Raw genomic sequence first — 26253 nt, forward strand, 5'->3', positions numbered from 1 at the left:
TGGTTGGGCTGAAGTTTGGCTGACAAGCTGGACTTGACCCCTTAACGTTTCAACCCATGTAGTTAACAACACTTGATATGATCTCAACTGTAGAGGGGTGCCCCTGTACTTTAAACAGCTAGTAATGACTGTATAGGTATAAGATGATGTGTTTGTTGGCTGTGTTAAAGGTTTAATTGCACCTTGCTTCCAATAAACTACACTTTCAGAGCGGTATGTTTTGTTATGGTGGAAAATTCATGCCTCCTGCAAGCATGACTAAGCTAATCCAGTCCAGGCAACAAAACAAGTCTGGGCTTGTTTTGTCTATTAAAATCACGGTTTGCCCAGATCTCACAAACCATGGAAGTATTACTATTACTGCCAAGTTGTGCATCAGGCTTAACTAGATTCTGGAAATCCTCTATTTTTATATGAATGTAATTTAATAGTTTTATGATTATTACTTTTATGAAACATGAAATGACAGTGGGAGGTTGGAATATTTGGGGATTTACTTCAAAAAAATATGCTGGAGTGTTTTATACCGTACATATTTATAGTTTTACGTGTTATGGCTTGATAGCTAAAGGAACCTTGGCTCTTTTTTAATCATCTTGTCAAGGGTTGTTGGGTTTAGCACAAGCTGGTATGAAGTGGAGGAAGTAGAGCATTCTGACAGACACACATAAAACACTTCTCTCTTCAGGTTTTCTCACAGAAGCATCCATCCCTTTCAATCTTTGCAGTCAACTGTTGAATGTGTGCAGAACACATGCCCCACAGTGGGTATTGTCATGATTCTTAGCCCTTTCTGCTAATGTTGTGTAGGTAATTGAAGGGTTTCTCTGGTAGTAGTCAGCAAGAGTGCAGCTTTAGGGCACCCTGCCGCTGAGGTGTTTTTTTTCATCATGGCTAACATTTCCACACCTTGCTGTTGGTACACCCACTCTCCTCTCATAACTCTGGCCAGAGCTTTCTCCTAGAGGTGTTATTGGGGGCTTAAATATGTGCTATAATGTGGACCAGAAGGAGCAAAAACGTGACTAAAGCAGCTGAGATGAGCCCTAGGTAGGATGCAGTTGGTGGAGAATCTAGTGAAAATTTAACCACTTTGGAACTTGAAGGACAGCTCTCACATAGCTTCAGTAGTTTTTGATAGTCTGTTTGAGGTCTGTTTTCTTTCCCACATTTTTCTCAAATCCTGTACACCGTAGATAGGGCCACATAGTGTGTCCAACACGATGACCATGATATATCTGTGATGATATATAGGGTTGTTGATCAGTGCCAGTGACTCAGCAGTTACTTCATTAGATGATGAGATTTTTGGCTGCCCACTCCAACCTCCCTGTAGATAATAAACTATGCTCTCACATTTTCAAAAATTTGAGATGCAGAAGAAGCTAATCAGAAAGCAGCATTGCTATTAATACTTTTTTGCCTACGTCTTTATTGTTGTTCATAGCAGTTGATGAAAGATATAAATGTTTTTAGACCTCTTCAAGTTGATGTTGATTTTAACGTCATTTGTCCTGGTTTTTTGCAGTCTTTTAATCAGACTGCTTTGCTTAAAGCTCAGAGGCCTCAGGCTCCCCAACCATGACAACTTTGGAGCAACCCCAGTGGGACACCAGATCCCAAATTGATGGCCACTGGCTATGTTCAGCTAATCTATCCCCTGCTCTTGATCTCATTTCTATCAAAGCAGACACAGAAAGGTCACTGTCCAGTCGACAGATTGTCAGGCGAGTGAAGGGGAGTTGTTGTTGAATCCATGCCCAAGGTAGCTGATGGTGTGTCTCCTGAGTGGCTGTGCTGCTGTGCAACCATCATGGGGAGGTTGAGAATAGCTCAGGCTCTTGGTGAGGAAATGTTATCAGAACAGCAGTGACAGCAGCAGCAACTCAGGGGCCCTGCCACTCAACTCCTGGGGAAAGCAGATGGCACATGCCCATAGCTATTTTAAGTCTTCAGGAGGGCAACTGTCCCCCTCTGTCACCCAAAATGACTAATGTAGATGAAAAGGCAAGCACAGACGACAGTGTTTGTTGCAACTTTTGGCCCCCTATCAGCAAAGCAAAGACTCTGATTGTGAACTTGTTCAATGGATTGTACTAGCCCCTATTGAGTCCTCTTCTTTTTTCTATTTCTACTCAACCAAATGCAATGGGACTAGGTCAAAGTGCACAGTGTGCTTTAGAGCTGGAAGGGATTCTCTCTCAAGGACATTTCAGCCATTGAGGCATTTGGGCTTAAACCCTCCGGATTTGGTTAGAGGACTAACAAATAGACCACCCACGTGTTTACCAATACTTGATTCCGTGACTCTATCCCTTGGATCTGTGAAGAAAGCCTGGCCGCAGTATCAGTTGTAAAGCTGGTGAGATAGAAAGAGCAGAAGATGATTAGAGAACTTTCTATAGAGTTAAAAAAAAAAATCCATAGTGTCAGGACATAACACTGGATTTTCCTCCTTTCGGGTGCATCTAGTCTTTGCCAATAAAATGGTCATTCCCTCATGATAATAAATTGTAAAGAGAATGTGACACTAGGCCACATATCCAAATGTCAGATAATCTACGTGTTCATACAAATGTGTGCATGAATGTCTGAGCTTTTCACACTCCATTGGCCCCAAGCCCTAATGTTGTCTTGATTCTGATTGGCCGAGAGGAGTGTGGCAATCCACATCTGTGGAGCTCTAGTGTGGCTACCCCCTTGCCTTGCCCCTACACTGCCTTTCTGGTTTTCAACCAGGCCTAACTGCTAGCTCCACTCTTGTTTGTGAGCCAGGAAGAGGCCCCTGTGGTGCCCCCACTGTCTGTCCTCTGTAGCCAAATTTTGAAACTTTTGACATGCCATCATCGTTTGCGCCATAGCAGCTTGCAACATGCAGTCAGTTTGTCTCTCAGCTTCCATATTGTATACGGGAAAACCTATATTAGCGGTAAAGCAAGATATCCATTGCATTTGCTGCCCCTTAACCTTTACCATCCTTAACCACCAACACCCCAGTGTTAACAATTGTGATCATTGAATCTAAATGTAAAATATATCCAGGTGAAAATGTTGCTTCACCTTCTAGCTTAAATGACTGTAGGTAGGCTGCTTTCCTGCTGTGTGTTGAGTAAAAAGCTGGTGTAGGTGGCTTTTGACAGGGGACCTAATTTTAAGTTGTTAGGGATAAAAGGTGTGCCTTTGCAGCTGCCAATGCAAATGATGTTGACAGTGAGACGGCAATATTTTGTCCTAAACCAGGTAGGATATTTCTGCCTCAGCTTAAGTTTATTTTTCTTGTTGTTGTCTGTACAAGTAAAATGATGGAGACAGAGATAACCAGGAAGACTTCCATTTAGATGTCCCACACCACCCGTCTCCCTGCGAAAGAACTGACAGATGGGCCCTTGTAACATGCGCTCAATGTCACCATAGCAAAATGCATGCTCTGTTGAATTCCTAGCCTTATTCCTAGCTGCCTTTGTTTGTGTTTGTGTGTGCATATGAGATATGTTTCCACCTTGCTTTTCTCATCTGTAATCTGTGGTCGTGTTTTTTGCCATTGTATAATGTTGAGTAAATTTGTTGTTTATTCATGTCATGTTAAACATTTCATCATGGCTGGTATTTGATCATTGCCAACGGTAGAATGGAAGATTAAATGAATGTCTTTCAACAGGCTGGCTTTTATCAGTAATTTTCATGTTGTCCCCCTTTTGTAAAATCTTTTTGTCTTTTTCTGTGACAGGACGTATGGGCCTCAACTTTCATCATCCTGGAGCAGACCACATAATGCCATTGAATAGTAAGTCACATTTCACTGGAGTACCCATAATTTTCTTGAAATTAATTGGAATTGTTTAAGTTTTACTGATTAATGTGTTGCTCCTGCTTTTTGTCCTCTGTGTTTTGAAATAAGTATTTGTGGTGTGTTCTGTTGAAAAACATTTGCCCCCTAACCACACAGGCCCATGTCAATATGCACGGGGAACACCTGCCTACCCTTTGCTAGGGCCTGGATTCCCTGACACCATACACCTAGGACAGTCCTCTTAGCACTGGCAGTTGACCTGTGAATAGCACTTCCAAAAATACCCCAACATGTAAGATTAGATTTCCCCCAGAGTCCTACAAGCCGGCAGATGACCAATGGTGACAGGAGACGAGCCAGAGAGAGAAATCAGGTCTTTATCCCATGTGCTGTTACATGGATGCCACAGAGTATTTCAGGCCAGACTGCCCTTCTGAGTGATCTTTATTTGTCTTTGGATGGGGTCAGGGATATGATTTCTTCGGGTCGTGATTTCCTCTAGTTCAGATAGGGGCAATTATGTTTTCCATCTTTTTGTCCAAACCTCAGCAAAATATGAAGGATGTCTGGACTGACTGGTAATCCCACCAGATCAGCAAAGCCATAGTTTCCTCTGTGGACATGTTCAGTTGGCCTACAGGGTATAGAAAGGGGTAAAGGCAGAAGATGTCTAACATCAAAAAACTTTCTTGGTGAAGCAGTCACATTTTGACAACACTGGTGCTCCTTCCTCATTTTGTTCTTTTCTTCATTCCTATGCTAAGGGAACGTGTCTTGGATTGATGTTAAACTGTTGTGTCATGGGATAACACTCAGACAAGCACTTATCTGCCCAGATCCTCCAAGTCTGTCAGAACTGGCTCGCTCTGTTGTATCCTGTGATGTGTGTAGACAGGGAAGCTTTGGTTTCAACTTTAAAGTGTTTTACTCAGTGTTTCTCCTTCATTTCGTTCCATTAGCTCTGAGGCTTCATGCTGTGAGAACCTGTAAGGGCTCTACTTTCCGTGGATGTGATGGTGTTAGCACTTGAAGTAAAGAGGAAAGGGTGGAGAGTAGTAAGCAGCAGTCCTCTATTCATATTTATTGGTGTTGTTCACTTGGCAGCTTAGTAGAGGTGGCTGAGGCTTTAAAGCCAAGTAGAGCAGGAGACATCAAACTCATCATGTCCTAAGGAATCACCTAGTTTCTTTTAAAACATTTTTTCTCTCCCAGACACCACACAGTTTGAAGTTGATAGTTATAATTAACCCTCACTTTTCTGCTTCCTTCTCTTCCTCATAAGTTGTGTTCTCTCTCACTGAGGCATCTGACAGTTTCCCAGCGAAACATTTTCTTCATTTTGCCCTGGTTGCTAGGTGACTTTGTTTCTGCCAAGGCCAGACGGTGAGAGCGCAAAGCTGCAGAGAGACTGCCCAGGTTTTTTTGGATTGGGGAACCAGATCTTTTTAATGAAAACACAGCAAAGGAGAAGAGGCTCAGAGACAATGTATTCCCTGAGAGAAGCCAGAGGGCCAAGTCACACAATGGGGCTCTCACAATGCAAAGGCCCATATTGGTTTTTAAGGCAATGAGTCTACTTTGTGACTGATGAGTTTAGAGCTGCAGGAGGATCTGTTTAGTACTGTGTTACCCTTCCTCCTGTTTGTTGGAATTTGCACTTAAGCCACATTTTGCCTCCTCTGTGTTTTGCATTCACTCTACAGCAAAATTTGTTTGTGAAAACATTTTTGGTAATTAAGGAAACACTCAAACACTCCTGAATCAAGATGTGGTTTTTTGCCCATATAATTTGAGCTACATTGAGTGTGAAAGTTCATTCTTGTTCTTGGAAACGCTAATATGGCAAAAAAAAATCTTAACTAAGGTCTACTCACTAGCTTTTTCCTGAGCTTTTGAATGCATCCCATGTTCTCAACAAATAGACTTTGCTGAGTTGACATGGAGATAGCTCAGTTTTTTATCAAATGACCTGAGTTTGGAAATTTTATTATGTAAACAGTGCTTGTATATGGGGGAAGACATTAAGATGCAATTGAAAGCTACTGAAAAAACTACTAAGTTAAATAATATGGCTCTTTTTAACAAACAAACAAAAAAATATATAATCTCACTGTCCATATACTAGCTTGATTCTGAGCTATCAAGTGAATGTCCTGGTCTTTCTCAGCAGACTGCACTTGCATAGTCATGGAGATAGCTCAGTTGTCATCACGGGGTGATGAAAGTGAGAAATTTTGTCATGTGATTACAGTTAGTTGCATAGGTGGGATGACCATGAGATGCAGTTGAAATCTCTGGAAAAAGCTACAAAGTGAATTTTGACTTACTGAAAAGAATGTAATTCATTTTGACAAAAACTCTGAACTCAAAGTTAGGCTTTTTAATAGCTTTTTCCAGAGCGTCTGAAATCATCTCTTGGTCTTTCTCAGTGGATGTAGTTTGCTCAGTTGTCATGGAAATAGCTCAGTTGTCATCACATGACCCAAGAATTGAAGTTTTGTCATGTGATAATAGGTGATTGGATTAGGGGGGGAAACTAAGAGTTGCTGAGTAATGCTAAAAAGTGGAACTTGACTAACTGGAAAAATTGTAACTCATGCTGACAAAACAATCTGAGCTCAATGTCCAATCGCTAGCCTTTTCCAAAGTTTTGAACTGTATCTCACAGTCTTCGTCAGCTGATGTCATCAGGTGACATTAGTATGGTCATCACTTGACATTAGTTGTCATCATGTGACATTAGTATGGCGTTTCATCATGTAATCACAAGTGATTGTATTTGGGGAGAAGACTGTGGAATCAGTGGAAAGCTCTGAAAAGGGTACTAAGTCGACCTTGCCTAATTGGAAATAATTTAGCTTTTTGACAAAAACATCCAAACTCAAGACCCACATAATAGCTTTTCTGGATCTTTTGATCACATCTCATACTGATGGAAATTACTCATTTGTCATGGACCTTGGGTCAACAACTGGTCGTATATGGGAGAGGAGACCATGAAATGCGGTCGGAAGCACTGGAAAAAGCTAGTAAGTAGACCTTGAGTTCCTTTCTTTTTTGATTTTTTTTTTTTTTTTTTTGTTTTTTTTTTGGTCCAAATGAACCACATTGTGCCTAGGTAGTCAAAAACTACATTTAAGTAAAGTGCTCAGATTACACCAGTTAAATTCACAACTGTTATCTTTAATTCTTTAGATTTCATATGAGTCACTAAAGTGAAATGAGCATTAAAAATCTGAAAAAGATAAGACAGAGATAATATTGAGAACTGGAACATGTGACCAGCTGATTAGATATAAGTAATCACAGTGCTGTACTTGTGCCGTGCCATAGATTTCGATCAGTGCAGCCCTGACCTCATAGCCTGCTCTCCACTGCCCCCCTCCTCTCTGCATGTTATCCTCCTTTCTCAGAGCCCCTAGGCTGCCAGCCATCTCCATGCTCTCTCCTTATCCTGTGGGAAGTTTCCACTCACAGCTGGCCTGTCATACCTGACTTGAGGGCAACTTTTAATATTTCACCAAGGCCATGATAATGACTAACCTGCTCTACCTCCAGTCCTGCATGTACTCTGCTTTATGGCCTCATTTGTGAATAATCACAGAGGATTAGCACGAACACGAGCCATTGCAGGTTCATTAAACTGAGATGACAATCTTCGGCTATGGGGCGTTGCATTATGCTGCTAAATATCTTAGCCATTTCCGTGGCTAAACCTCACCTATCACCCCCTTTCCCCCGTGAAGTGTCTCCATGCATCTGTTGGCAAGGCAGGTGCAGCAGGTTTACTGTGGGTGGTGCCAGGCTGTAATAATCACCCTCCTCCTGTTGCCAAAGCTTAGGTGTGGCCATCTGTGGTTTCACTGTTGCCTTAGAGATGTTCCTGGTTTTGGTTTATTTCCACAAGACCCATGCCTCTGTATCTCTTTCCTACCCTTGTTCCTGCCCCAACCCTCTGTCTCTCCTTGTGTCTGTCTCCCTCCCCTACTATGCTGACAAGCAGCCAGGAGCTATGGCCGCAGAAGAGGTAACGTGTGGCATTTTCTCTGGGGTTCTGCTTGCCATGCTGGCCGTGTCTCTCTCCGAGGCTGAGGGGGGTCTTAGTGTGGTGTCACTATCTGCTTTTCATCTGTGCTTGAATTAAATCATATTAATTTCGACACACTGTTTTCCATGTTGTGCATTTAATCAAGATGGGACAAGGGTCCACCAAATCTGTCTATATGAATCTTGTTTTGTTTGATGATGAGAGAAAAAAAACAGTCTGTCAATTTTCTTTTCTCTCCATTCTGAGTCAGTGTTCTACCTCTAATATTTATATGAACAATAGTTCAAATTAGGGATGTTGCATTGCAAATGTATCCCATCGCACAAGAAAAGTAACAGTAGTTTGTAAAGACAAAAAACATATGATCTGTTTGCAGTATCTGGTACAATACGGATGCAATCCCCTTTTTCAGAGTCAAATGCAGTACGCTTCTATTCAAATGTTATAGAATCTTTGGTTCTAAAATTGGACTTTCCAAATTGAACTTTGAGGATTTCATGGAGGAGTACGCTGACTCAGAAGTAATTCATTATCTGGATGGCAAAGATGGGTGCTTCCAAAAGGGCTCATCTCTGATTTAATGTGCTTCTTAACTAATTCTGTCTTTCTTCAGCAAGGAGGAAGGCTGCTGTGTGACATTTGTAAGGTCACTGCAATATTGGGCTGGAGTAATATGTTTTAATTGTAGTATGATGGAGCTGGCGAAGTGCAGTGAATAATGTCTGAATCAAATTGCTTTCAGTAAAGGGTGTTCATGGGGTGCTGACATGAACACACGCAGAAGAAGACAGAAAGTGGGGTAATCCTTACTACGTGAAAATTTAATTTCTTACCACATTTATCAAAGGGTCAAACATCAACCCTGCTACTGGAAGAGGGAAAAATGTGGTTGTAAAGCATAGAACATACATATTCCATTTGGACAAGCAGCACCACAATCAGGAAATACCCTAAAATATTGCTACGACATTGCTCCACCAATGGAAGCCTCCCAGTGGGAAAGGCAGTTTAGACTTCCACAGGCTTGATGTGTCCGACTAGGAGAGAATACCATATCCACTTTCATTACTGGCTGATCAACTGTCCCTCCATTCTCATTATGTGCTGCAGTTCAGCATGTCGCCTACAGGTCATGACGACTGTTTTAGTTATGATGACTAGGAGCAGGCGTCCCCAGCAAGTTTCCAAAATGTCATTATGACATCATGATTAAAATTTGATATATGCCATGGCCAAAAGTATGTGGAAAGTACATACAAATGTGATTGTTGAACATCTTATTCCAAAATCACTGGCATTAATATGCTCCTTGAACACTTTCCCCAAGAATTTGGAACCCGTGAAACATTTTTTGTTTTTTTGGGGTTTTTTTTGGTATTGGTTCCTTTTTCTTTTTTTTTTCAAATTATAGCAGTATATAATAATTTTACCAGTTCAGTTGACATTGTTGTTGTGGTCTTTAAACCACCACACCAAATGAAAACGTGATCACCTGGGAAATTGTTATTTTATTAATAATCTATCACATGTTGTAGAGAGGTTTTCTGATTTAATCTGGCCATTGTGGTCATTGCTTTTATTTAGCATCCTTATAAAATGAGAGTCAGAATGGATGTGTTAAGAGGTTGAAGAAAGGTAGACAACCATATCACATTGTGGAAAAACTGAGAGTTTCGTTAAAATTGTGATTGTAACTATATTATCCAAGTGGATTCTGCGACTATAATGGTTTCCAGATGTGATTAATTCACCCTATCTGTCACACCCTCCCTCCCTTTGTATTTCACACTCTTGTACCTCTCTGTCCTCCCCTGTTATCCCTGTCTGTCTTCCTGGTGTCTTGCTTTCTCTTATCCTCTCCTCCCAGGTCGTTCCTGTCTTTTTCCCTTCGAAGATGGTTTCCTTGACGACGGCCATGGTGACCCCTCCTTGACTCCGGGCCTGAACTCGCCAACCCGCTGTCAGAATGGAGAGAGGATGGAGCGCTACTCCAGGAAGGTCTTCGTTGGAGGCCTTCCCCCTGACATAGATGAAGGTAAACAAAAGGATTTACACATCAGAGAAGGTTTTTACTCAGTTATTTTTCTGAACCACCCTGCGCCAGATTTAAACTGAAACATACTGTACAGTACATGGACAGTTGGAAACCTCTCAGTACAGTCTTTGTCTTTGGCTGTTTGCCGTTAACAGTTACACAGAAGTATTTAGTCACACACTATTTAGTCACAGTAAATTTTTGTTGAAAAGCCTGTGTTTGCTGTACGTTTTGAAAGTTTTACATCAATGACTCCTAACCAAAGAACAGATTGTTGACAGTCAAAGTTAAAGGAGTTGTTCCACATTACGGGAAATATGCTTATTTACTTTCTTACACAGAGTTAGCTGAGCGTAGCATAGCACAAATACTGGAAGGATGAGGAAACTACCCCCAGCCAAGAAATAGTCTGGCACATCACCCCCTGTAAAGCCACAACTTGTCATTTTCATGGTATTATGGTTTTTTGTATGTATTAAAACAATATATCATGTCGTTACATTCAAACAGAGCCAGGCTAGTTGTTTCCCCCTGTTTCCGGTCTTTATGCTAAGGTAAGATAACTGGCTTCTGGTAATAGACTCATGTTTACCATACAGATATGAAAGAGGTAGTGATCTTTCCATTAAAAGTCTTTGCCAGAAAGTAAATAAGCCTGTTTTCCCAAATGTTGTATTATTTTGAGGGCACCGCAACAGTCCAGTTTTGCCACTGAAAACTTTCTATGCCTCAGAGAAATGTAAATAAAACCCAAAATATATTTCAAAAATTTTTAGAGTCTGTAGATTTTGAAGACACTTTCAATACTTTAGTCTAATGTCTGTTACCAGTGACGTCATAGACCTGTGATTTTTTTTCCACAAGCTCTGGAGCATGTCAGAGACTTTAACATTAATATGGAATGTTCACTTTCATATATGTCTAACACCGTTGAAGAAATACATGTACTACCGAGTGCATGCACAATATGTTCCCATAGCTGGTTGAAAAATTCATGTGCCTCAACAGCATGAGTCAGCCCAGTGCAGACTGGATGTGCCTGGCCTGTGTTCCGGTTTAATGCAGTGGCTACTTCTGCAGCAGGAACGTGGCAAAAAATAGAAACAGTGCCTGTCACAGCACTGACTGTGGCTCTGCATAGAGTCCTTCACATGCACATTGCAGGAACAGCCATGAATGTTATCTTATCATGTCATGAACATAACATTCAAGTCTGTTTTTTCTTCTTTTTTCTTTATTTTTACAGATGAAATCACCAACAGTTTCCGTCGCTACGGGCACCTGGTGGTCGACTGGCCCCACAAAGCTGAGAGCAAATCCTACTTCCCACCTAAAGGTAACAACAGTTTCTCACAGCATAATCTGTGTTTTCCCATTAGATCAAAGTCTTCACCAATAAATATCACCTCAGGTGCGTCGCCATCTTAGACGTTTATAAAGAGTCAAATTACTCAGAATTCGTGGCTCATGCTGGGCAAGCATGGAGGTGTCTGTTTATCTGAGCAACCCCCTGTAGTCATCTCACAGAAGGACACATACTGTGTATAATGACTCCATAACTAGCCTCCAAGAGTTTCGACCCAAGAACTGTTTGCTTGTACGAGTACCTGAGGAGTGTGAAAGTTTTTCACTTTTATGTGCAGCCTCTCGGGTGTCATTGTTGGGCAGGTGATCAGTGTGGCACCACCCTCTTCTACATCACTCCCTCTGGCCCAGGAGCTGCCATGTATCATATTAGGGAAGCTATTAAAGACGCTCTGGAAATAACTGACATTCCATAGGCAGATGGTAATATGCTACATCTGGAGGACCTGCGAAAATCTCTGCCAGTTTCTCCCCACTCTCATTTTTCAACATCCCTTTTTTTTTTTAGCTTGGGGGATTATTTTGAATAGGCCTGGCTCTCCTAATATCCAAAGCAAGGAGGAAAAATGCAGCATCCTTTTAGGGGAATGAATGAGCTTACGGCAGCTGGAGGACGCCGCCATGTAAGGGGAGGAGACGTGGGACTAGTGATTTGTGTAGAATTCATCTCTCACTCTAATTTAAAACCCTCCACTCCATAACTCCAAGGAAAACTGCTAAAATATCCTGTTCGTATCACACTCTCCATATTAACTGGCAAGGGAACTTGGACAGCTGCCTGGTGACAGAGCTCTTAGCACTAATAGCTTATGGGTTGAGAGCAAGTGCACATCTGCATGTGTTTGGGAGTGTGTCCTACTGTTATGTGTACTTTTTAACGGCTGATTTACAAATGTGGGATTCGCATCAAGAGGTCAGCGGCCTCTCCTTGCGTTAAACGTCCATCCAAGCTTGACCGAATGGAAGATAGTTGTCACTTTCCGTCCTGCTTCACATTTAACTGCTGGCAATGTGTGGCTGGACAGTTATGAAAGTGTTTTGGTTTAGGGATGACTCATAATGTGGCTCAGTCCAACTTCAGGGACAGGGTAAGACTCATTTGGTCCTTGGAGAGGACTAGCAGCTTAGAGAGGAAGTAGGAGCTAGCTGTGCTCTATGCTCTCATGTTTTGTTTTTAAAATTTTGTAATTTTTCTGTTAATTTTTTATCCAATTCAGGTTGCATTATTTACTTATGTATTATTCTAAGGTATCATCTGTCTGCAACTTTTCTATGTCTTTGATGCAAGAGGTTAAAATGTCATCCTCTCCTCTTGCCCACTGTCATCACTATTGTTGGCAATAAGCTTGAAATGTTAAGGAGCCATTTCCGTCTGTGATTGGGGATAGCAGGAGGAGGACGTGATGCTGCCTCTAAGCTGGAGCCTGAGCGTTGGGGGCTATAAACTGCCACAAATGCTAATGCTCACGTCACACTGCAATAGAAGTGTGTCACACTTGTTTGAAGGCTTCAAGAGGTTACAACCAAAGTCTGCCTTTTACTGCAGCCAGTCATGATCACCTTTTTTTTTTTTTTTTTAATAATGTCACAATACAAAATGTCCATTCAAAACAGTTTTCTCTCTTTTCCATTTGATATGAATGCAGCAGGGTTCAAAGAGTGGCAGCAGAGAAGCGCCGCAGTGGCAACACTTGCCGTATCACATCCTACTGCATTTCTCAGGCCTCAGTTTATCTTTTCGCCCCCTTGTTGGGATGATATCCAGCGAGTAACTACTTCAAATTGAGATGATTAGCAATGCTTGGTTTCACCCCTCCTCTCCTTTATTACTGACTACTCTCCAATTGCTCCAAAGCCTCAGGGTCCGTATTTGTTTTTAGGAGAGCAGATGTTTGTGTCTCCCTTCATCCATCCTGCCAAGGTCTTTTCTTCTTCTTCTCTTTCTCTCCCCTCATCGTGTAAGCGGCTGTCAGCAGTCGGTCTGTTTACATTTTGTGGCAGAGTCACAGCTCTCTGCAGTTTTCTCGTCTCTCTCCCTACTCTGAGGGGATATGGGAGTACACAGGGAGGTTTGGCTTCATCCATGCTTCCATAGAAATCTGCCTCCAGACTTCTGGAGCAGACCCGTGTGTGTATGTGCATGTGTTTTTGATGCTCTTAAGACATTTTTCCCAGGTTTGCCCTCTTGTTTGCTCATATGTATCTCTGATAGCGAGCGACTGATTAATTTCTTGGTCACTCTGGTCACTGGGACTGAACAGGTCTGCGTCCTCACCTATGTGGAATAAATCTGCAGACACACGTCGATTGCTGAGCATGAAAAGATAAGCCTGGATTCAGATGTCACTATTAAAGCCAGAGAGATGCACACTGTGACTATGTTCGCTCAGTTTTTTTCAGTCATCATGGATTGGATTTCAGCAGAGTCAACACAACTTTCAGTTGGTGAGGTAATGGAGAGAATTGGATCGCTAAGTGGGACTTTGATATAGCAGTGGAGAGATGTCGGTATACTGCTTAGTGACTGACCCCGCAGAATCTGTTCCAAGAACGAAACTATCACCTTGCACCAAATACCAACTGAATACTTTCACTCAACAGTATATTTTAGACTGCGATAGTAGCATTTTCTGTAGTTTGCTTTGTCTTGAACTCTGACATATTATATTTGACTGCCATGCTATCTAAAGTACTTATAGGAATAGTTAAACATTTTTGGAAATATACTTATTTGCTTTCTTTTACTATATAAAGCTTCCGCCAGCAGCTGTTAGCTTAGCTTAGCATAGAGTCTTGAAACAGGAGGAAACCGCTAGCCTGGCTCCCTCCAAAGGTATGAATTAACATGTTATGTCTCATCTCTACAAAAACTAAAGTGTCAGAATGACATGTTGTGGATTAAGTCCCGGAATAGTTTTTGTAGAGTTATATGAGAAGACTGATACCACTCATGGCTGTACACTTAATATGAAGCTGAAGCCAAGAGATGGTTAGGTTAGCTTTGCACTAGCCCCCAGCCAAGAAATAGTCCAGCACATAACCCCAGGTTTTTGACAGATTAAATTTACAGGTGAGTTTACAAGTGCTTTAGAGGTACTGGTAGATTTTGTTACTTTTGGACAGAACAAGGCTAGCATGTTCCCCCACTTCCAGTCTTTGTGAACGTACAGACACGAGAGTGGTCTCTGACTATTCCATTAATACCTGCCTCCCATTTACCCTAGTAAAGCCTAGCCTAATATTATATTTTGGTAGCAGTTTTGTAGTTAAGTGGTAGCATTTAACAAGTTAATGTCTCTGTTTTCATAGGAATTGTCATCAGGTTGCTGTTTACGTAAACGTTTCTCTCCCCATGAGTCAATCTGTTGGCCACCGTTACAGGAAACTCTCGGTCCTGCATGAGGTCATTGGTTTGTCTGCGCTAACCATGAGACACTCTGCCTATCGTTTGTCTTTAAACACCTCTTTAGGGTGGAAAATAATGCGGATGCACATATTCTCTCCCTCCCTGGACAGTGCTGGGAGCTCAGCATCAAAGCCCTATAAATCTCAGGCACGAGCCACTGCAGATCTGCGCTCTCCTCCCATGGTGTAAGCCTCTGCACTGCGCAAGGCTGATGGAAAAAGAGAAAGATCCCCAGCAACATTCAGACTAAATATCAGAACCTTAAAGTGGCATTGTGCCCTATAGAATCTGGTACAGTCTGCTTTAACGGGAGGTTTGGGGCAATGAAGCATTCTTTTAACCCAGCATCATAGAGACAGGGGCCTTATGTCGGGTGATGACGAGGGACGTGGAGAAAGATGACGATGCACAGAAGAGTACAAACTGTGTCTTGATGTAAACTGTATTACCAGAAAACAGTTGAAATTGAGAATGACATATTAGGTGAGACATTAAACCCTCATAGCTTTTAGCACAGATGTAGATGAATTGTTCTTTTTTTCTTTTTTTTACAATTTTATATAACATAGACCAGTAACCTGGGACCCGGAAAAACCCAATTATAAGGTGATACATACAATTTTGAGGATCTTATTCCAGTTCACTTGTCCACAATTGAACTGTAATACAGCTGATTTTCATGAAAGAGAATTAATGAATGAATTATCTTTATGATTGTTAAATTCTTAAATTTGCTCCCTATTAAAAATGTTAAGTTTGCCTGGAAGTTAGGTGTCCTCAGCTGTAAATTTAATTTTGCCCTGACCGGTTTGAATGCTGTAATAGAAGCTAACACAGCACTATTACAGTACTTTCAGTGTGGAATTGAGTGTAGCATATGGAAAACGGTAGTCCATGTCACTTGCATCAGTTTTGTAACTTTCTAACAGTAGCAGCTTTGCATCTGTCTGCCTTTATATCCCCCTCACTCCTCCTGCTTCCCATCCCCTCCCATGTATTTCCAAACTCTCTGTTTGTATGGCAGTCATTCATGCTCTCCTTCCCTTCCTACCTTTTCTCACTTTTTTCCATGTGTCTCACTCCTCTCCCCCTCCTTATTTTCTCTCTCTCTGTGTGTCTCTCTCTCTCTCTGCCTCTCTCCTGCCCTGGGTCATGGAACACGTTGTTCCCTCCTTCAGACTGTATGAGCTGCTGGCTAGCTCTGCCTTTTCATGCCATTTCGCTCGTGTGTGCGTGTGTGCACGACTGCAGTTGTTTTTCTCTGAGGGGGATGTCAGTGCTAAGCCACATGATTTCTCCCAATGACAAACCCTCTTTATGTAACCCAGCAACATAGAGACAGGGGTCTTATGTCGGGTGATGACGAGGCACATGGAGAAAGATGACGATGCACAGAAGAGTACAAACTGTTTTGAATCCTATTTATGTCGAATCTATTTGTGTATTTCTTCGGGCAGGTCCGGAGAGGAGTTGGCTGTGTGTCGACCAATTACAAAAAGACTTAGAGATTAGTTGCTTTTTTTTATTAGTCACTTAAAGCAGCTGATTGCAATAGTTTTTCACTGTGAATATTTTGTTTTTCCCAAGATGGTACAGCTTGTTGTTAGAGAAAACATTAAAGCCCCACTGAGGTTATTAGCCTTATACTTGACTCTACAGGGCTCATAATAAGAACAGCAAAAAACCTTTAATTTCTAAGAGCCTCTGTGGTTTCTTTGCATAACACTAGATGAATACAATCGCTTTACACTCTGTATGTTAATGTGTTAGCATGGAGCAAAATATGATATTGATCCAAAAGGGACACATGGTGTCTGTGTTTAGTTACTTAATTATTAAGTTTCAGTTGTTGTGAGGACACACATGCCACCCTACGCACCTGCCTTTCCTGACTGACTGCCTTTTCTTTGTTACCATTATCGTAACACTATTGTTTTCTGTTAATGGCATATCCCTGCACCACGGCCCTTTATGAAGTATTTAACACCCTTTTGAGTAAGTTAATTATGACAAGGATTTTTCATTTTAGGCTGCAACAGCTTTTAATTTTCATTTTCAAGGATTTTTCCTGAAGTCATCCATGTCATGTTGTTACAGCGGTAACACTGGTCAGCAACAGTATGATTAACATTGACAGAATTATGACTTTATAGAATCAAGATCTGTTGCAGACCCCTGCATGTGGGGTACAAAGAGAGAATCACTGTTGGCTTGAGTTCAAAGTTGGGGTATGGAGCAAGGATAGCCGCTGTTGCTGTTTTCTTTCTAATGTTCTCTTCTCTCAGCAACCAATATTGTGAAGGTTTTTTGATGTGTTCATTATAGGGTATCAGCTATACCCAAGATTTTTATTATTATTATGAATCTTTTGTTCATTTTCTTGATTCATTGATAGATTGCTTTTTTCTGAAAATTTCGGAAAATAGCAAAAAAATGCCCATTATAATTTAATGGAGCCCAAAGTGACATGTTCACATTGCTTTATCGCTACAACCAGCAGACTCACACCCCAAGATACTGAGTTTACTGTCATATATGACGAAGATGAGCAGTAAATCCTCACTGTTAAGAAGCTTGAACAATCAAATGTTTGGCATTTTTCCTTGAAAAATGACCAAAACAACAGTTTTATGTTTGGTGGATGTTATAAAAATGCTGTTTTTGGATCCCTATTTTCATTTTGTCCACTAATCAGTGCACGTACGTGGTTTTCTTACACTTAAAATTCATCAAATTATATTACTGACGCTTTGTATACCACATGGTTACCTAAAGAATTGTCTGCACATAAAGAGGCAAATGTCAGGAAGACACGGTTGTCATCACTGCTCTACGCAGGACAATTGGCACTTCATTGTGACAGGGGCTACGTCACATGCATCAGAACACACGTCACACACATGCAGTCACGCGCAGACAAAAGCCGTCTCTCAGGGCGGCAGCTGCTTGAGTCCTCATGAGGACACACACACCTGCTGACGCACCTGCTTTTTTTCCATTCCACCTTTGATACTGGCTGCCTTCTCTTTCTTGTCCTACTTTTATTTCCTCCCGTCTCCCTCCCTCTACAGCAGCAGACACACACACCCTTCCCCCCTACTTGCCCTGATACACACACTCAGACATATCCACATACCACAGTTGACTGGGTCTGCCGAGTCAGGCTTTTGTTTTTTTTTTGTTTTTTTCCCTCCTTTCCCCTCATCCCATCTGTAGCAGCTCCACTCAGGAATCTTAAAAGTGAAACATGACAGTTGCACATTCCTCTTTGCCATTTTCACTCATGCATTTGTTGACACAAGCATGTGTGTCTGACTTGATGTGTGTGCGCGAGCATGATACTGAGAGACAGTTTATATAAGCGGGCTTCTCAAGAGACACCGGAACACATGGCTTTTGTCGTAGTCTCAAGAGACACTACAAACGGAGTGATTGCAAGCTGGAGACAGAGTGCACTCCGGTGGAAACAATTCATTGCGTGTGTATATGTGATCGTGTGCACTTGTGAATATCTGCCGATCCCGCTTGCACTGCTCAGACAGCAGCTCATATTCCCCTGCCTCATGGGTGCCACAGGTGGTGCTGGGCGTCTGCTAACAGAATCAGAGCAATACACTGGTAATTTACAGCCCATTCAGCGATGACTTTGTGCCCCCAGTGTCTGCTGCTTTTTGACGGTATATATATATTCTTACTTATATCATAGCTGTCGTGTTTTTTCGTCCTTTCTCGCTGTGTGGTGTTCATTTTGTTCGGCCTATGAATCAGATCCCTACTGCTTGCCAACCCCTGTAGCCCTGTGTGATGGATGTACCCTATTGAGTTGGTTCTCTGTCCCTCCCAAAATGGCTTAATAGCTCTGACCTTGGACAAGGTCTCTGCTCTCAATGGTAAATAATTCAATCGTACAGAGTGACTGTCTGAATTACTCTTTCTTTCTTCACCAAACTCTCTCTACCTGACCCACCTTTCCGGGAAGATCTGCAGTGTGTTAGGCTGATCAATTTTGCATGGTTCCTGTAGGAGTGGGGCACTCTGAGCCATTTCATCAGAGGCAGCTCGAGCAGCAAGGTGCCAGGTGTAGAGCATCTTATGGAGGCAGGCGAAGCAAATGAGGACAGAGGCACAGGCCGCAAGGCCGTAAGCCTGAGTGGAGACAAAGTTGTCGGAAACTATGAATTACAAGGACAAAAGTGTAGGGCTTAGTCATGGGATTGTGACTTGTACAACGTAGACACAAAAAAAAGTGTCTATGAATTCTTGCTCAGAGGACAGGGTTTAAAGTAACAGAGTCACAAGGTTATGACTAGTAAACACAACAGATGTAGATTCTGTTGGTGAATATCCGCTTTTTTTTTTTAAATCCGTGTTTGCTCTTCTTTCCAGGCTATGCCTTCCTGCTGTTCCAGGAGGAGTCCTCTGTTCAGGCCTTGATTGACGCCTGCATCGAAGAGGACAGCAAGCTCTACCTGTGTGTATCCAGTCCTACCATCAAAGACAAACCGGTGAGTGGCAGACATTCATCTATTAAAATAAAAAGTAAGTACGTTTACGTTATGACGCTTTTTTTCCCCCTATCTGTCCTACACTACAGTTCTTTTTTAGGACACAAAATGTTTGCTTAGAATCCAATCGTGTAAACCGACATTTTTTAGGATGGCTAAAACATATACAGGAAGTATACCACAGAGTCTTCTAAATTCCTGAATTTTTTCCTTCTCTCTTACGCAGGTCCAGATCCGTCCCTGGAACCTGAGCGACAGCGACTTTGTCATGGACGGCTCCCAGCCTCTGGACCCCCGCAAGACCATCTTTGTAGGGGGAGTGCCACGGCCCCTGCGTGCAGGTAACTGACTAATACCAATGTAATATCTTTTCTTTTGAGATCCCCCAAAAGCCTCTAAATTGGATTCATAACATTGACTGGCATAGAGCACAGAGGCTGGAGGGTATAATGAAAAGTTCTCCCTGAGAGAAAGCAATCCTCTACTTGGGTTTCCAGGACGCAGGCCAAGTGGTCACCATGTTAAGAATTCATGGTGTAATGGAAGGCTCAGTCTCTCTGTTCTGGGGATAAACATCGCTAGCTTGTCTGCAATGTGACCCCTACTAATTATACCAGCAGATTGAGAATGTTGCTCAGATGAATAGTGAAGTAGGGTGGATTTTTATATCAGTTAATAACAGCGGCAGTCACAAAAGTTAAACCTTTTCTTTAGTTTCTTGAGAGACGCTGAAGGCTTTCAATTTGAGAACAAAAGCAAGGGCAAAACGGTCTTTAAATCACAAAAAAACTGCTGAGAGGACTGGCTGCGGCACTAATCACCCCCCCTCCATCTTCTCTTCCCCTCCCCTCCCCAGTGGAGCTGGCTATGATCATGGACCGGCTGTACGGAGGTGTCTGCTACGCTGGCATCGACACCGACCCGGAGCTCAAATACCCAAAGGGAGCCGGCCGTGTGGCCTTCTCCAATCAGCAGAGCTACATTGCTGCCATCAGCGCTCGCTTCGTTCAGCTGCAGCACAATGACATCGACAAAAGGGTGAGCGAGTTCATGCGCTTCATTCACAATATCCTTCCCCCGAAAGAAAGCAGCATCCCCACCACAGCTGAGGTTTTCGCAGTCATTCCTATGGCATGCAGCAGAGCTGAACTCGGCCGGAGCCCTCTCCCATGTATCAGAGCTTTCATTATAGGCGGGTTTTTTAGCCAACTACTCAGCACAGCCTGCAATAACGGAAGGCCAGGCCTGGCTGTGTAATCACTATGGCCTTTGGCTGCACGGGTCCCGACAGATGTTTCAAGTTGCAGACACATACGGTTGGTTCAATTATAGCAGTTCCCTATACATGTATATCCACTCGGGCTGTGCTGCAGCCTGGTTATTTTAGGCACGCCGGCCAATCGCAGCGGGACAGATCGGGACCAAGAGAGACTGGTTGTCAGCCAGGAAGCCGAGCCTCTTTAGGGCGGGGCAGTCCACCCCACCTCTGCTATCAACATCTCTCTCTAAGCGGGGGGTTCCTTGTGGGGGTGTCTTTATTACGACTGGAAATGGATGGAGTACATATAATGAAAGAAAAAAAACACGTCAAAGGGTGTTAATAAAGACATTCCCTTAGAAATTATTCACAACCAAAATATGTCTTTTTTTTAACAGCCTTTTGAACCAGTTAATTGGCAAAGATTTTTCATTTTAAGTTGTAAACAGAACTTCTCAACTCAGTCAACTTAATGGGGGTCAGAACCAAAATGTTTTAAATGTTGACAGAAATAACCCTTTTAAAGAATGTGTATCCATTGCAGAGTGCAGAGAGTGAGGCACAGGGGGAGGACATCCTTGAGAACCACTGTTAGCTTGACTTCAGAGTTGTGGTATGGAACAAGGGATGCCTGTTGTTGCCACTTTTCTTTCTAATTTTCTCTTTCTAGCGTTCAGCATTAACAAGTCCGTTAGCCGCAAATGGCTCTCGATGGTAGCACATGGAAGCTCATCACCCCTGCTCAGCTTCATGTCCACTGGGTTGATATTGGTATTTAGTAGCATGGCAGCATTGCCATTTCTGCCTGGCCCTCTCCTCACCTTTCTTGTGGAAGGTCGTTGCTCACAGCAGTGGATTCTGCACTGTAGCTTTTTGCAGAGTCAAGCTAAGAACGACGGCCTCCTGCTGCTGAAGGATTCGATAACCTTTCATTTTGTGGCCACACTATAACAAGGTTAGCATCCACCCCTGCCCACTCATGCACTGAGGCGTCTCCATGGAGACTGAGCTCTCATTTCTTGTCTCCTGGCTTAGTGGTCCAACTCATTTCACTGGTGGACAGGAGGATACCTGCCTGGGTTTTACTCTAGGAAACTGCGCAGAGATTGCCTTGCATGGGGTTCGTGGATAATGGCTTAGAGGAGCCAACACAACTGGATCGACATCGCTGTGATTTTCGCATATTTATATACTATTTGTTTTGGGGTTTGCAGTGTATTGATCTGGCATAGAAAACTGGTTAAATGGGTCAGAAGAAGATGATAAAAATTTGGTGACGATTTTTGCATTTTTTTAGAGAAAAATGAGATTTTCATTAGAGCGAATATAAGATTAAAATACTTACATCGATTTTGTTGCGATCCGTGTCTGTGGAGGTTAATAAACTAAACTCTACCTGTCGTCTCCTTCCCAGGTGGAGGTGAAGCCGTACGTCCTGGACGACCAGATGTGTGACGAGTGCCAGGGGGCACGCTGCGGGGGGAAGTTCGCCCCCTTCTTCTGTGCCAACGTCACCTGCCTGCAGTACTACTGTGAGTACTGCTGGGCCAGCATCCACTCGCGAGCCGGCCGCGAGTTTCACAAGCCACTGGTGAAGGAAGGGGGCGACCGCCCTCGACACGTGTCCTTCCGCTGGAGCTGAGGGGGGTTCACGAGTCAGCCCTGCCCCGGTGAAACCACACCTGACCCCAGAAAAGGCCTCCTGCACCCCTGCTATCCTACAGGCCGGGACAGAGCTGCGACCCCCTACCCCCGCCCAAAGCCCCACCTACTCCACCCTGCTCCCCACAAACACCTCATGAAAAAAGCAAAAAGGATACCATCAAATACATGGGACTTTCTTCATACCACATGGCTCTGAACTCATTGTCTAGTGTTCCCTTCCGATGAAGCATTGTGGGGAAACGAAATGCGAAAGTCTATCAGCTTAGAATTTGCACTTTGGCACAAAATTTCACTAAAAACACACACACACAGGATGGTATGTTAGACACCTGGCAACTTTCAGTTCCCCATTCTGTTGACTGGGTGGTGTGGTATGTCCTGTTGGACCCCCCCCCCCCTCCCATTTACTGAGACAGAGGTGGGACCATAAAAATATTTTAAAAAATATATATTTTTTGTTTTGTACCTATCTATACATATATAGATAATTTAAATTTTATGTAAAAGGAGCATGCACTTATTTTCAAAAGCTTTAGTTATATTGCCCCTAGTAAAAAAAAAAAAAAAAACAATTACCAAAGGCAAATGAAATTATTGCATAGAGAAAAGCAACATAGGTGGCATAAGATGTAGCAAGGTTTAACGACTATCCAGTAGAGTGGGCCCGTATCGCCCAGAGTAAAAATAACACGGCTATATTTGCTCTCAATCTTGACTCTGAAAATATTAATACCTCATATTCACAATCAGATTAGTTTGCTTTCGATTTCTAGGTCTTTATTTTTATAATAACATTATTTTTTAGTGTTATGTAAATGTAATGCTGCAATAGCTTTGCTGCTAAATCCGTGGTATAAACAGATACCATAAGTACTTTATTCAGGCTAGGGTGTAAAATGATAAATAATGGATCTAGAGAAGCACCTGGTGTTTTAGAACGACGAGCTATCGCAGGGGGAGGGGGCGCCCCTAGACAACGATGGCTACCTTTTTTTGTGGGGGTCGGGGTGGGTCGCCCCTAACTGCATGTTTATTTCAATCAGGTTGCTGCATGCGATACACTTTTCCGTATCATGTCTACTATTCGATTCTGCCCATGTTTTGGCACAATACACCATAGGCGTACTTTCGACTCGCGCGAAACTGGACAGAAACGGGGAGGACCGGTCAAGGGAATCACGGCGGCTCGGCGTCGCGGGTCGCGGGCCGGGCCGAAAGGCCGCGTCGCCTCCGGGCGGCCCGAGCAGACGGTTCCTGCACAAACAGGCGGCGAACACATCCAGACAATGGGGGCAAAAAAAAAACGATCTTAATAATCACAAATCAAATCAAATGTAGGATTACCATTTAAAACTGTCTATGATAGGTGAAGTACTTTTTTGCAGTGATTGTTGATATAATTGTGCAATTTTTTATACCGTATGTAGTTAGGTCTGAGTATGCCTAGAACTGTGATTCGCTTTAACTGTCGTTAATGTCCGACATAGAAGTCCTGTGAAACTTCATAACTAGTGTATGCACACGTATATATGTTCTCTTGTACACACACTTGCACCAGTATACACAGAAGCCTCTCGAAACATACGAACACACACACACACACACACACACACACACACACACACACACACACGGACGGCTGTCTTTCTTACGCACACAAACAGGCCCACAAACACACGAGTCTGATCCGAAGAGAAGACGCAACAATGTGAGCTTAAACTGAGAACTGAGGTCTTTTTTTTGTTTGTCCGTTTGTTCGTTTGTTCGTTTCACCGTTGACGAAAGCGCACGTTTACGTCCCAGAATGCAACCAAAGAGCTCACATGTTCGACTTTTAACAGACCACCTGACACACACACACAGCGAACGGCCCCCCCCACCGCGGAGGAGGCTGCGCTGCTCGTACGGCCTCCTGCAGGAGGAGCTGAAGGTGCAGTGGATTAGATGAGGAAAGAGGGCAGTTGCGAAGAAGAATTTGGGGGGGGGGGCTAAAATGAAACATTGAAGCTACTGGAGACTTGAGGTTGATAAACTGAGCTCTGCACATGCTCTCACTACATGGCTGGGGTGGGTGGGGGTGGGTGGGGATAACATTGCCAGAATGTGCAGATGTGCAACTTTCGGGGGGGGGGGGCATATTTATCCAGATTTTTTTTTTGTTTCCTGCAAAGCTTGAAGTAATGGACCTGCTTAAAAATGGTGGACATATATATTTTTTTGTTTTTATCAAAAGGTGATGGTGCACAGTTCAAACAGGATTTTTTTCTTTTGGGGGGGGGGGGTTGTTTGGTAGTTCTGAATGCAATGCATAGAAACTTAAGTATTGGCTGCTGAAGACAGGGCGGCTCTGGTTTGGGAAGGGGGTGGGGGGCAAGTTACACTGGTTTAGCAGTTTTGTGGACAATCTGAACGCGATACTACATCATTGCATCTGTGTCGTCGCCCCCCCTTTTTTTTTTTTTTTTTTGTTGTTTTTTTGTTGTTGTTGTTGTTTTTTTGTTTTTGTCCGTGAGTTGTGATTGTCCCGTGCTGGCGCCCCGCAGTCCCTCTCCCCTTTCTCGTTTTAGTCGCAAACTGTTTTTTGCTCTATAATAGATGTTTTGTTTTATTGTCCAAGAAAAGAAAAACCTAATTGAAACTAAGCAGACGATACTTTTTTTACTGATAGAATAAAAAAGACTTAAAAACAAGAGGCTAACCATGAGTAATAATACGTATCCCTATGAAAGTGAATTCTGGGTGTTTTTGTGACATTTCTTTCCCCACCCAGACAGGTTTTCTATGTTTGTTCCTTCTCTATGATAGATATTTGTTATGCACTACTCTTTGTATCTGAACAGTTTTCGACAGTCAGCAGTTCTTTTTGTTAAAAGACAAAAAAAAAGAGACGATAAAGCGTGCTTTCTGACTGACAAGATCTTTTGCAATACCTCAATTTTGAAATATATTAGGAGAGAAACTGATATTTTCTAAGTAAGTTTATTCAGATGAAAAAATATATATTAATTTAATTCTTCAAGAGAAATGATTTAACAGATGGATGATTTTTTTTTATTTTTATCATGCTTATTTGCTATTATTTTAAGGTTTTTTTTTTTTTTTTTTTTTTCTTTTTGAAAAAGACAACAACTGAAGGAGCTAGAGCTTTATAACTAATATAATGACATAGTTAGCGAAAGTACAGTCTACTTTATTACAGTGGAAGTGAGGGTGAGTGTCCCATTGGTCAAATTGGACGAAACATCAGAGAAGAGCTCTATAGAAAAAGAAAAATATCAGGTGCTCGGAGAGAAAACTGAACATATTTCCCACCTTTTTGTATATTTATAATCAATCATTTACTATGCTGACCAGAGTTGTGAAAGAGATCTTCTGTTCATTATTTTTTTAAGAGAAGTTTTTTATGTTTCCTAAAAGCATGTGCTCCCTTTTGTTTTGTAAAAAAAAAAAAAAAAAAAGCAACGCGACCCCGATTTGTTAGCCTGACGACGTTGGGAGAAAAAAACGACGAGAGACTTGTGAGAGTCACTGAACAGCTGGAGGTAGAGAGAAAAGAATGTGATTTTTAACACGAAACAGACACAAGTGTTTTCACCTGTAACTTGACCGAAAGCCCCCCGAGGTGCATCAATTGACTGGTGGCCTTCTATTCACGCAAGACTTGAATTAGTCCCATTTTTTAAGGCTAAGAACCTTGACTCTTTGTTGTAATGTGCAATACTGTTTGTACTGTTTGTAGAAAAGAAGAAAACAAGAAAAAGAGGCATAAATCTTTATTGCAGAATTATTTTCATTGCAAGCATTGTGATTCACTAAAATCATTTTCTACTGTGTATTTACCTACTCTACCTGCTAGTACCTTCCAGTAGTAATGTAGCCTTTGTACTGAGAAATTTTCATTATTTTTAGAAAGTTTTGCTAAAAAAGAAAAGAATTTAGACATATTTACATATTTTCATTTTTATTTCATATTTTTCTTTACAGACTTATTTCTCAACCATTAATAGTTATTTCTGGGGGAGACTTTCATATCTGGTCAATGTCATTAATATTATTTTGTATTTTTACTTGGAATAAATTAATTTTATGATGCTAATTCTTTTAAAAGTTTATTTTTTTGGTTTGTTCACTTTTTTCATTTTTTTGAAGCTAAAAAAAAACAACTTTGTAATATTGTTACT

The 26253-nt window shown here is 42.1% G+C and overlaps 1 protein-coding gene across 8 annotated transcripts in view; it reads left to right on the forward strand.

Moving 5' to 3' along the window:
• The window catches only part of cpeb3 (cytoplasmic polyadenylation element binding protein 3), a 40064-nt gene extending 17640 nt beyond the window's left edge, over nt 1-22424 (forward strand). For 6 of the 8 annotated variants that reach the window (XM_040140002.1, XM_040140006.1, XM_040140005.1 and 3 more), the window contains 8 exons: nt 3728-3784; nt 7794-7817; nt 9706-9873; nt 11120-11209; nt 19031-19149; nt 19376-19490; nt 20006-20187; nt 21822-22424. In XM_040140002.1, the coding sequence (XP_039995936.1) occupies nt 3728-3784; nt 7794-7817; nt 9706-9873; nt 11120-11209; nt 19031-19149; nt 19376-19490; nt 20006-20187; nt 21822-22049 (983 nt within the window). In that variant the 3' untranslated portion in view covers nt 22050-22424. Of the gene's footprint in view, nt 1-3727; nt 3785-5815; nt 6820-7793; nt 7818-9705; nt 9874-11119; nt 11210-19030; nt 19150-19375; nt 19491-20005; nt 20188-21821 lie in introns of those variants that run through there. The other 2 variants (XM_040140004.1, XM_040140010.1) reach the window with 2 other exon arrangements.
• Nucleotides 22425-26253: the final 3829 nt, after the last annotated feature.

The sequence above is a fragment of the Xiphias gladius genome, chromosome 11 (genome assembly GCF_016859285.1).
Source record: "Xiphias gladius isolate SHS-SW01 ecotype Sanya breed wild chromosome 11, ASM1685928v1, whole genome shotgun sequence".
Classification (NCBI taxonomy): domain Eukaryota; kingdom Metazoa; phylum Chordata; class Actinopteri; order Istiophoriformes; family Xiphiidae; genus Xiphias; species Xiphias gladius.